General features: G+C 41.0%; 1 protein-coding gene across 1 annotated transcript in view; it reads left to right on the plus strand.

Moving 5' to 3' along the window:
- The window catches only part of jph3b (junctophilin 3b), a 55,180-nt gene that overhangs the window by 36,825 nt on the left and 6,623 nt on the right, over nt 1-11,732 (plus strand). The window contains exons 4-5 of the mRNA XM_025909259.1: nt 1,555-1,679; nt 4,246-5,225. Of these exons, the coding sequence (XP_025765044.1) occupies nt 1,555-1,679; nt 4,246-5,225 (1,105 nt within the window). The remainder of the gene's footprint in view (nt 1-1,554; nt 1,680-4,245; nt 5,226-11,732) is intronic.

Raw genomic sequence — 11,732 nt, forward strand, 5'->3', positions numbered from 1 at the left:
CAAACCACTCAAATAGTTATAGTAGGTTTTGGACCAGCGTGTCAGACAGTACTTTGTGCCATTTAAAGCACTAAATGAAGGGCTGTATTTTGGAAGAGTGGTGTAAATCCCTCCATTAGATTTCCAGGAAGTTAGAGAATCAGTAAAAACGTGCCGTGATGCTGTGATGCCCAATATGTCTGCTGTTGGCTTTTTCTGCTAGTTTGACAAAAGTTGCTCACAGTGTCTTCACTTTTTATATAATGAGCTAGCTACTTAGCAATGTTTATATAAAAAAAATCTATTAAAGGGAGTCTCTGTTTGGAATAATTGTGACAATAAACAGATTTCAACATTTCTTTTAACTATGCAAGTGTTCAGGCTACTACAGTACGACATCACCCCTTGGGCTACAAACACCGGGATCTAATTAATGGAGCAAAGTCGGTGTGTTCTGTAGGTGTTATGTGAATAAGCCGGGGCTCAGCCACAAATACCCCTGTATCAGTGAAAAACTGAAACACTGTGGTGCATTGTTGGCACTTTTATTGTTCGAAAGGTCAGTTTCTAATGACTTTTTTAAAATTACAGTATTTTTGGACAGTGGTTTTTCTTTTATTCTATTCTTTTCCTTATCTCCCTCTAATGTACTGCACTGTTTGTACTTAAAAGCATTACATCATATTCCCTATTTTTAGACATATATAGCTAAAAACCCCTACTACACGCTGTTCTACAAACTTTTTATAAAAATAAAAGAATTATAGCCTCAACTGTGCCTACAAGTAGAGTGCAAGTATAAGTGCAAAAGCCCCACCCACTTTCTGGTCAAACCTTCTTCTTGCAAGGGGCCGCCAATCATAATATGGTTGCTTAAAGGAAGGGGAAGGGAGACTAAACTGCTTATTCCAGATAGTGGATGAACTGAGGAGATGCACCAGATGAGTTTTTCCTTCCCACTGTCACCAAGTGCTTGCTCAAAGGAGGTGGTTGGATTTTTGGGGTTTCACTGCATTGTTGTAGGTCTTTACCTTCCAATATAAAGTACCTTGAGGTGACTGAAATTTTGAGCTGTAGTTCATGCAAATGTGCTCTAGTATAGTCCAAGCATGAAAACGTGAAACTGGAAATGAGCAGAATAGGTCCCCTTTAAAGATTAAGGTTGGCCTTTTGTGCTGTATGCATTTGTTTTAAACTGGTATGTTTTAAAATAGATTTTAAGGTTTTCATGGTCTTTCACTTAGCTTTATCTCTGACTGCTTAGCACCATATACATCAGAATGTAGTAAAGGGAACAGTGGTTACAGTCAGGGCTGAGTGGGCTGAGTCAGTTACTTTATTTAAGTTTCATATTTCAACATATTTTTATGGGAAAAACATTCCTGATTTTTAAAAAAAATAAATTTCCCAAACAGTTTCTCTCTCTCTTTGCTTTTATTATGGTTTAGCTGTCCTCATATGCATTTGTTTCAAATGTTTGTTTCATTTAGTTACTGCTGTCAAAACGCTGAGCAATGTGAAGTTGTATTGTGCTATATAAATTAAAGTTATTATTTTTACTATTCTGTGTTTCAGGACGGCTCACGCACAGGGTAAAGCTGAGGCGGCGGTAGCAGCAGCTCAGAAGGCCCAGGAAGAGAGTCGCATCGCGAGGGTCACTGCCAAGCAGTTCTCCCCTTCTTTCCAGCACCCAGGAAATGGTGGGCAACCATACATGCACTGATTAAAAATTTTATATATAGCACATGTTCATATCCGTCTCTATAGAGATCCAGAAACCAAGCCAAGCAGGCAGCAATACGTAATACACCCCGAACACACAAAACACATCAAGAGTTGTGTGTGTGGTAAAGGTCAACGCCAACCACCCTCCAGCTTCGCGGTTCTGCCACTGTCACTCACACCTGTAGAACGCTGCAGGTAGCCAACACACTCCAACATGCAGCGTGACACACACGCACACAGTGACTTCATGCCGTGCGCTGTACACACACACAGAGCTGAGATGACAGTGATTGTTCTTTTGCCATCAATTCTGCTCGTCTGTTTCTTCGCACAGCTAAAAAAAACTTTGCGCACACAGAGTTGTGAGAGCATCTGTGTCAACAAGCATCAGCGCTGACATTTTGCAGCATGTTTGTTTTGATAACCTGTTTTGATAATCATCATCTACCTTACTGTTTCCTCCTCTTCTGCTCTCTGACAAAAAAATAAAGGACTATATAGAAAGATGTAAAGATGGAATGAATGAGAAGATCGATTATGGAAGGATCTTTACACTTCTTCTCCTCCCAGTTTAATTCTTGTAAATGTTTTTTTTAAACAGACTTCTAAAAAATCAGTGAGATGGCTTGTGTTTTTATACTTGACATATTTTTTTTATTTGGAAGGCATTGCCAGGCAACTTTGGCACCATGTAGCTGATTTGTTAATGTTAATCAAGTGGACTTTGAGTGGAGGGAAACTGCTGCAGTGCACAAGTCCTTCAGCAGGCACAGAACTCCCTACTGTGCTTTGTTCACTGTTTATGTAACAGTTTCAGAAAAACATGGAGAGTAGCTAGAATATTCACCATTTACCGTGTGATATTTTTAAAAGTTAGACATTGAGGATGTATTTTATTTAAATGACCCTCTGAAAACCTACCTGCTTCTGTTTATCAGTGGCTCAGCTGTTAATCAGCAGAAGAGCAACCTGCTGATTTGCAAGAAAATTCAAATGTTGTGAAAATTCAACGTTTACTGAACCATCTGACAGTTTTTATTAATTTGAATTTGTGTATATGATGTTTAATTTATATCATATTTGTACATCTGTCATGTTTTTTGTAATTTATTGTTTCAAAATGCATTGTGCAATTTATTTATTTATTTTTGTAAAAGTCTCAAAAACTCACAAAAACTGTATGTATCAAATGTGACACACTAGCCATGAACCCGGCATGCTTGTGCGTGGCTTGTCCGTAGTTGCTGTGCCCATGTTGTAGCTAATTACTGTCAGCAGGGGGCAGTGTCCTGGTTGGCCTTCACTTAGCGGCTGCTATGAAGAAAACATATATCATAATTTACAAAAAATACTTATTAAATACTGCAACCATTGTTTGCACATTCCACAAATGCTTTTTAAAAAATGTTTTGTACAGTTTTTACAGCTCACAGAGATCTTGACATCAACTCTTTTCTGTTCAAGCCAGCTTTTTAATCAGTCAGCATTTGACCTATGGCCAAATAGTCATCAAAAAGGAACCTGACAAACCAGTGGGTAACATCTACCTACAACCATCTCTTACACTGTGTGATTGGGCTACACACTGCTAGCTTTTTGGTGTTTTTGTGTTGTTAAATTCCCACAATCCCAAAGATCTGCACAAACAGAGACTTACCTAATAATGCTTTTCTACTCTGAGTATTCAAAGAGATTTTTACTACAAGCCAAAGTTTCCCATTTTACACAAACATTTATTCATTTGTTCTGGGATTTTGAGCACTTACCCTCTGTCACACATACAATGAAACTCTAATGAATACACTGAATCGGGGGAATTTGGGGTTCAGTATTTTGCCCAACAATACTTCAACATGCTGACTGGAGCAGCTGGAGGTTGAACCACAGACCTTCCCCTCCCAACAAGCAACGCTGTACCATGAATGCCACAGTCATCTGATGACTTCCTTTCTCTTCTTTTGCTGTCTCCTCTCCTATGTGCTCTGTGCTCTCTCTACCCCACATTGCGCATGCACAGCTAAATTAAATAAATCAAATGAATTATTTTTGCTTTAATCATTATGTTTTCCTCTTTGGCTTCTTGGTGATGTGGGAGAAATGGGAGCTCTGTTGGCCCAGTGGCTTTAATCCTCTAAGCAGATGGAGTAGGGAAAACACTGCAAACATAATGTCTAAAGAAAATTGTATTGTTTTCTTGACAGTGTTAAATTCAGCCCCCACTCTAACCCAGTCATTTTTACACATGTAACGAGATTTTATGCAGTGTTGTGCAACTTGTGGGATTATTTTCTGTGGGTGTTGTCACACTCACTCACCAGCCTAAAACACTTGCATGTGATAATTGGAATTGCAATGATATATTTTATTTAAATGTAAGATTTACCCCCCTTCCCTGTTCTTTTTTATGTTCTTTTTTTTTCTACAGTGATACTGGTGTATCATTTAGAAACCCAGATTGGGTAATTCCAACAAGTAAAACTTCTTCACAGCTACTTCATCTCCTCCTTCTCGTCCTGAATGACTTTCTGATGTCTTCTGCAGGTATGGAAGTGCAGCGTCCCAAACGTCAGGTGTCCAGTGAAGTGGAGGGCGAGGGTTTGTCGAGTAGCGCTGGTACGGCCGACAGTCCAGACCTGTATGTGAAGAGCGCGGCCTCCGATGACCCCTCTAATGACGCTGCAACCCCTGATCTCAGCCCGCCTTCATCTTCACCACCCCACACCCCGCCGCCACCTGCCCGGCCGTCGCAACGCAGCAAGAGTGCCCGTTTCCACCGGCAGAGCGCAGTGGACCATGGGGACAGGGGAAGGGAGGGGGGAGAAAGAGGTGAGAAAGGTGTGGGGGGGGAGCAGACAGAAATTCAGGTGTTGATGGAGGGAGGCAGTGTGGGAGGTGAAGGTGTTGGAGGTGGAGGAGGGAAGGGGGAGTATCCACGGGCCAACAGCTGGAGTGAAGACAAAAGGAGGGGACTGTTATCAAAAGGAGGAGGTGGGGTCAGTGGGCGAGGCACTAGCCGGACCAACGGACACAAACACAGCTCCTCTAATCACAAGTCGCGGGAGCACAGCTCTTCCAATCACAGACAGGCCAGGTGGACAGAGTCATCCTCATCTGCCTCCTGGACGTCCAGCCACAGGGGCGTGCACGGCAGGGGAGGCCGGCTGCTGGAGCAGGACGAGGAGAAAATTAGCAACTACGAGATGGAGATGAAGCCTTTACAGCCCAGAGACTCAACCACCCACAAGCCCCATGGGCACGGGGAGGAGAGGCACGGTCACGGAGAGGGGCGTTCACACGCCGTTCAGCGACAGAGGCATAAGAACCGAGATGGGAGGGAGGGAAGGGAAGGGAAAGAGGGGAGGGAAGGGGGAAAGGACTCAGCGCACAAGTTGGACAGACAGGGGGAGAAGCTGGACTCACGGCCTCTGCGCCGGGACCTCACCCTCTCCCCCCCTCTGAAATCCTCCCCCATCACACCGACGCAGCAGGACCACGGCCTCACACAGAGCAAAGGCAATTCGGTAAGACTGTCTTATTCTCTTACACGCCGACACTTTACTAGCTCTGAAAGACGAGGTTAAAGCGGCACAAGGGATTTTTTTCCCCACAGAACTGTTGATTTCTGGCACTTAACGTCTAATCATCACTTGCGCTTCACTAGCCACTGGAATATAACAACTGACTGCTATAATGTTAGATTAATGATTCTTCAGACCATTTGTTTTAGTTAAACTGTTACAACACAAATACCTCTGATGGCACAAAACTCAGCTCTTATGTTCCTTGCCTTGAAAACAACAATAAGTAGTTTTCTTGGGGTACTGTGTGTGTGGTTGCATTGCATGAGACAGGACACAAGCAGCTTTTACGCAATATCCATCCATCCATCCATCCATCCATCCGGGGGGGGGGGGTGGAACCATTCCCAGGCATAGTATATGGGGTGAGAGGCAGGGTACACCCTGGACAGGTCGCCAGTCTGTCGCAGGGCTTTAATGCAAGCGCTTTATAAATTTGCATGATCTTACTAATCTTAACTGAAGCCCAACTTCAGTTAAGATTAGTTAAACCTCTTAGCTCCCAGAAATCCTGGCTATGCCAAACTTGCTCAATAATACACCACTCTGGTTTCTGTGCTTTTTGTGGTCATATACTGTGACCGTGATGAGCCCTTTCATTTATTATCACACTTTGTGTTGATAAATTTGTGCTGAAAGCATTTTTAATATTCTCATGAACAAACAGCTGCAGAGCAGATTGGCAGAGTCAGCAATTTTTTAAATTAGTTTGATTTGTTTTACTGAACAGTAACACAAACTCTTCTTCTGGTTTGGATCCGATCGTCTTAATAAACACTGTCGTATTCCTGTGGATGTGGCCATGTGAAAGAAACATACAGACCTGTTTCAGTAATTATATATCTGTGGAAGCAGTTCCTCCACTCGCAAGTCTGTTTGGGAAAATTGCCTTCATGTGCTTAAGCTTAAGTTCATATAATACTTATACAGATGTGTTTAAACCTGTCGGAAGGATTCTGCAGCCCTGTCTCAACAAAGTCATGACATAAATCATGACTTAAGCAAACCTATTTTTAAAAAAAACAATATCTGGAAAGGCTGGCAGCAGCCACAAGATCATAATGGTGGTAATACGGCTGTGTTCAGAGACAAAGGGGTTTGGTGGTGTTGTTGGACACCAAAGTGGGAAAACCATTTCTTGATGGACCAGGCTGCGCACAGGGGAATCATCACCCTTAAAGGTGTTTGTGTCACCCGTTATCTGCAGTATTGTACGCCACAGTACTATTCTTTCATTTATCACTCAACTATTTGTGGCACTTTTTGTGTGTACTAGCCAAAAAAGCACCATGAGTGTTTCCCCAGTGAGACTTTCTGAAAATGTGTGCTAAATGCGATCACATCCCCATCGGTGCTTTAATGACAACCAGCTTTTCACGCTGCCTTCCAGTGTAGCTGTTCAGATCAAGTGGAGACCTCCAAAAAAAAAAAAAAGTAAATGTGAGGGACCAAAATGTCTATCTTAACCACACCAATTAAGATTATGGTGAGGTTAATGTCCACCTGATTTAGTAGCATTTCCAGTTTTTCTGGTCGTTTTGGAGCAGTGAATATAAATAAATAATATATGTAGTGTGTGATTAAAACATTGGTTAAAGTCTCTGCAGATAATTTTTCCTTTACGGGAACTGTATGGGGTTGAATTTTTATAAGAACACATGCATTTAAACCTCTTAAAGCTTAAAGTTAATATTGTTAGGGGCTCTTTGAGTGACCATAGGATGCAGACACAGGCAACAGCTTCTAGCTGTCTGCTAGCTGCTCCTTGACAGTTAATGTTGTGTTTTTAATTATAATAATAACTCATTTAAGTAGTAGGTTCTTTTAGGTTGCTGAAATTATATGATTTTAGTTAAGTTACGTCACTGAGATACACATCATTGGCGTTTTGACACTTTAATCAATATAATATATGTCTGACACTATGTCTGAAATTTTCCTGGCAAAATTGTTTTGAGGTTTTTTATTCAGAGACGCATTAAAGCATATTTCAGTCTATTTTGCTCAAAATTAAATGTGGTCAGTGCGCTCAAAGATGTTTGAGGTACTGAGTATTTTTGTAGCCACCAAATTAAATTTTCCCTTATATCAGTTTTCTATCACTTTCGTATCTTGATTAAATCTTTCCCCACGCTCATCGCTGTCATCCAGATTTAGTGGGAAAAAGTCAACAGGCGAATGTAAAAACTGCCTCTTCAGTGACAGTCTGGCACTCATTAGCTGATATGCTTTCAGCATGTTATCCACAAGCTCAGCATAATTCTCTGCTCTGTGATTGCCAAGGAAATTGTGGACAACCTGCACGGATGCGTCCTATGCTGCTGATGTAGTTGGCTTCAGTTTTCTTTTGAACTTGTTATGCATCACGCATCAGTTCATGAATTTCAGAATCCACAAAGACCAAACCTGGAGTCCAAATGTAACTCGTAAATGCTGAAACACACCAGCATTCCCACCTGGTTATTCTAGTTATCCAATTATTAGAAGATCATAACAACAACAACAAAAAGATGTTTTTTTTTGTTGACGCTACATAAAAACAGTTGTCAGATTTGGGGTCACCAAGTAAAATTTGTAAAAGCACAAGTAGAATAATGCTTGTTGACCAGTGTAGCATTTGCTGATAATGTAGCACTTCACCATCTTGTGTTGATGACTGCTAGCTCCATAAAAGCCAAGATGATATTCTCCATAAGAGCAGCTTTAAAACACAAATCAATGAGTGATGCCACAGTGGCCAAGTCCACCTTTTATGTACAGTCTGTGGTTCGGGGCCTTCAGATTCAGACAGCGTGTCTTAATAACTCTGCGTTGAGAGACTGTAACAAGATAAGTTGTGATATAGTCAGGAAAACTCATTCCCTTACAGTTACAGGACTTGCAGTAAGTTAGTGACACATGGACCTGTCATATTTACAATACAAACCTTTTTTCTTCTGGAAATTGTATTTGTCTTTTTTATAAAAAGCATGTAGAAAATAAACATTATTCTGGTTTTAGATTATTTTGATAGCTTATTTGTCTTTATAGCCTTTTAGCTCCCTTTACTTCTATTCACTGAGGACTATCTTCCAAGCGCCCTCTACTGTCCTCGAGTCTGAACTGAATCTAGTTTCTGAACCGTAAAGAAAGTGGATTGGTGGCTCTGAGTTCACCAGCTGTTCATTAACTTTGCATGCAATTTAGTGCTGGGCAAGTAAAGAGAGGTTTTATCACACTTCTGTTTCCTGGAAACACTCTGCTGCTCAAACACGTTTTATGCAAGTAAGTATGAATCCAAAAGGCACTGAACAACTTTGGGTTTAACATAAGTGACCCATTTCACTTTACATTAAGCAATTTGACTTCATATAAAGTTGTTTACATAAAATATAAATTATTACTCGGAATTTTAGTATGAAATTCTCCACTTGGCTTCAGTATCAGTGGACAGCAGCTGAATGGAGCGTTTTTCATATCTGTCATGTCACTGCCACACATTGATTTGACTAAAAGGATTTGTTGCCCACTGTCATGAGGATACATCCCATCCCCAGTGACATAACACAATGTTATCCCACATATTAAGATAATCCGGGTGGAGAGGCACAAGGTTTAACCTTATGAAATAAAGAAAGATTTTTTGTACTGTGAGCGAGCGGGGAGGGATTATGCAGCTGTAATATAATTTTTTGGCTACATCTTGACTTAGGCTGGTGGATGGCCCCATCCACACTAATCCTGGGTGATAATATGGTCGCGGCATTAGCTAATGAAAGCAACAGGAAAATCAGCAAGTGAAAACCACACATCGTACGCCGCAGACGTTCACTGAGCACATAAGGACGCACCCCATTTCTCTCTCTCTCGCACTCTCACTTTGCTTGTGTGTAAACTGCTAAATACAGTTCCTTGCTCCTCAAACAACTTGCTCACTTTAATCTGAATTTTTCTGCAGCAGTGTGATGGCTTTAGTGGCTGAGGCCGGTTGCTCATCAGTCCAGTGTGTGCTGCTAAAGCCTTAAACAGACACATGGACACACACACTGATAGAGATACACAGAACCCCAGCAATCCTCTCTGCACCTTAGTAACAGCAGATTGGCAAACTAGCCCCTTCCTCACAGACGGCCCCCTATTGGTTAACCAGCGCTCTGTTGCTAGGGAACAGCGTATGCCTTGCTCCAACGGCGGCCAATCAGTGGGCGTGTGTCAGTGACAAGGGGGGGTGGAGGTAGGGTGCTTGTGTGCATGTGTGTGTTTGTGTGTTTGAAGCCGCAGAGAAGCGAGTGAGATTTGTGTAAGACAGGTTCACAGCATGCACAGATACTATCACACTCAGATAAATTCACAGCGAGAACGCCATGGGAATGGACACCGGGGCCACTTCCACATGCAGATGTGCAGCAGCACAAACACACAGGCCCTCAAAATCAATCAGTCGATTGATCACTTACATCCGTCCATGAAGCATTCGTACAAGTTTGCAACAGAAAGATGCATACAATAAAATTACTTTAAAAAGGATGCGTTTTCTTTTACCTTGTCCGCTATAACATGAATACTCTGCACTGAAATAGTCACTCAAGAACATCGACTCAGCATCATGGAACACAGAAGCCAACCTCTGTGCATCCCATAGGCTCATATTTACATGAAGCTGCATCCCCATGGCCCATGTCCTACAGCAACCATTAGTAACTCGATGACGAACATATCTAAAAAGTAAACAACTAAAGTTACATTTAAAAATAAAAAGCATATTAGCAGATACATCTGAGACAAGCGCTGAAAATATCTTTAAGATTAGCTGCCTCTGGAGGATCCCAGACACTAAAACCTGTTTCTTTATTAGTCTTAGTTGTAGATTGTGGAGGAGCAGGTGGAAAGCCGGAGCCGGATGAAAGAAAAATTAGCAAGAATGTGCAATAAAAAGCATAAAAAGATGTATAATCAGTCACTAGGTAATGCAGAACTGTAAACTAGAAGCAGAAAAAGACAAATCTACTACAGAAAATAATCTGTCCTCTCCTGCTGATCCTGGTCAGCACACATGCTGCATTTTGGCTTCTCTGCAGTTCATCCAAATCTTCCTTGGTATAGGCCACAAAAGAAAGCATTACAGTACACTTGTCAACGCCTGTAAGTGATAAAAGCACGAACAGGTCTCTCTGTATCTGCGTGGGAGAGATATGGCTGTGCTTTTGCAGCATTTCTTAAGATGATAAAAAGGCAATTTTTGCGATATTTTGTATGTGCACTTCAAAATTCAGATGAGGATCAAAACGCACACCAAGGTTACTAGCTTGGGGCATATGTTGTGTGCTTGTGTTAAGGATTTTTTTTAAGTCACCTCAAAACTGAATCACTGCTTTAATTATTAGGACCTCTGTCTTTGATGCCGTGTAGGACAGTTTGACGGATAAAAACAGTCGTATGGTGACTTCTTTCGTCTACCAGCAAGCGAGTGCCTTTAATGCAGAATCTGATAGCTATATGAATAGTCTCTTAATTAAAAACATTAATTTAATTGTTGTCTCCTCCAGTGTTAATATTTCAGTTCTGAAAAACACATTTTTTCAGGCTGGGCATCTGAAAAGTAAATATTAACAGGATAGTGGTGACAGAATGACGGGTATGATTGGACATCAAGTGGTGCAGAAAACTTCATTGAACAGTGAAGCTACTTAATTATGGACCTATTAAGCTTTTTATATTTTCTGTCCTGTGTCGCGTGCTCATCTTAAATCTAAAAATTCAATTAATGACATCAGGATACATATACGATATCCCTGTGAACTAAATGCTCAGGCTTCAGACTGCTCTTAATATCCACTTTCAGGCAGTTTGTTTTTTAGTCTTAGCTCTGCATTAAGTGCTTCTATCCCTAATATGATGATCATAGGCACAAAGTTCTAGCTACAACTCCACCCGACTGCCATTCAAACCCTTAGTTTGCAAGGGGAAGGGAATCAGAAAAAAGTTGTCTTAAAAGAAGAGGGAAGGGAGCTAAAATCATCTGATTTAGACTGTGGAAGCCTTGAGCAGCTGCATTAAGGTAGTTATAAGATAAAAATAAAAAGATTATTTTGACCAGCTTCTTTAGTAAAGACCCCCAAAATAGAATTGGAAACAAGCAAAGATTGCAAAAATGGAATGCAACTAAAAAAAAACTGTAATTACCATAAGAATTGTCAATAATTGTTAATAGTTTAATTAAATATGAACAATTTGAGTTGTACCTGTTTTAAAACGTGTTTAGGCAGGCTGCTAAAGGTCCAGTTCTTCAAACAAAGGTCCAGTTCTTTCTTTTTTCTTTATTGAGGCTAAATTTGAAATGCACCATGCATACTAATGCTAAATTTTTACTACCAAAACATATTGTAATGTAGACATGCTAGCTGGGGTTTTCAGTGCACAGGTAGTACAGCTACATCAATCTTCTAACTCTCAGCATGATAGCAAGTAATT

This window comes from Oreochromis niloticus, linkage group LG7, assembly GCF_001858045.2.
Source record: "Oreochromis niloticus isolate F11D_XX linkage group LG7, O_niloticus_UMD_NMBU, whole genome shotgun sequence".
Taxonomy (NCBI): Eukaryota; Metazoa; Chordata; class Actinopteri; order Cichliformes; family Cichlidae; genus Oreochromis; species Oreochromis niloticus.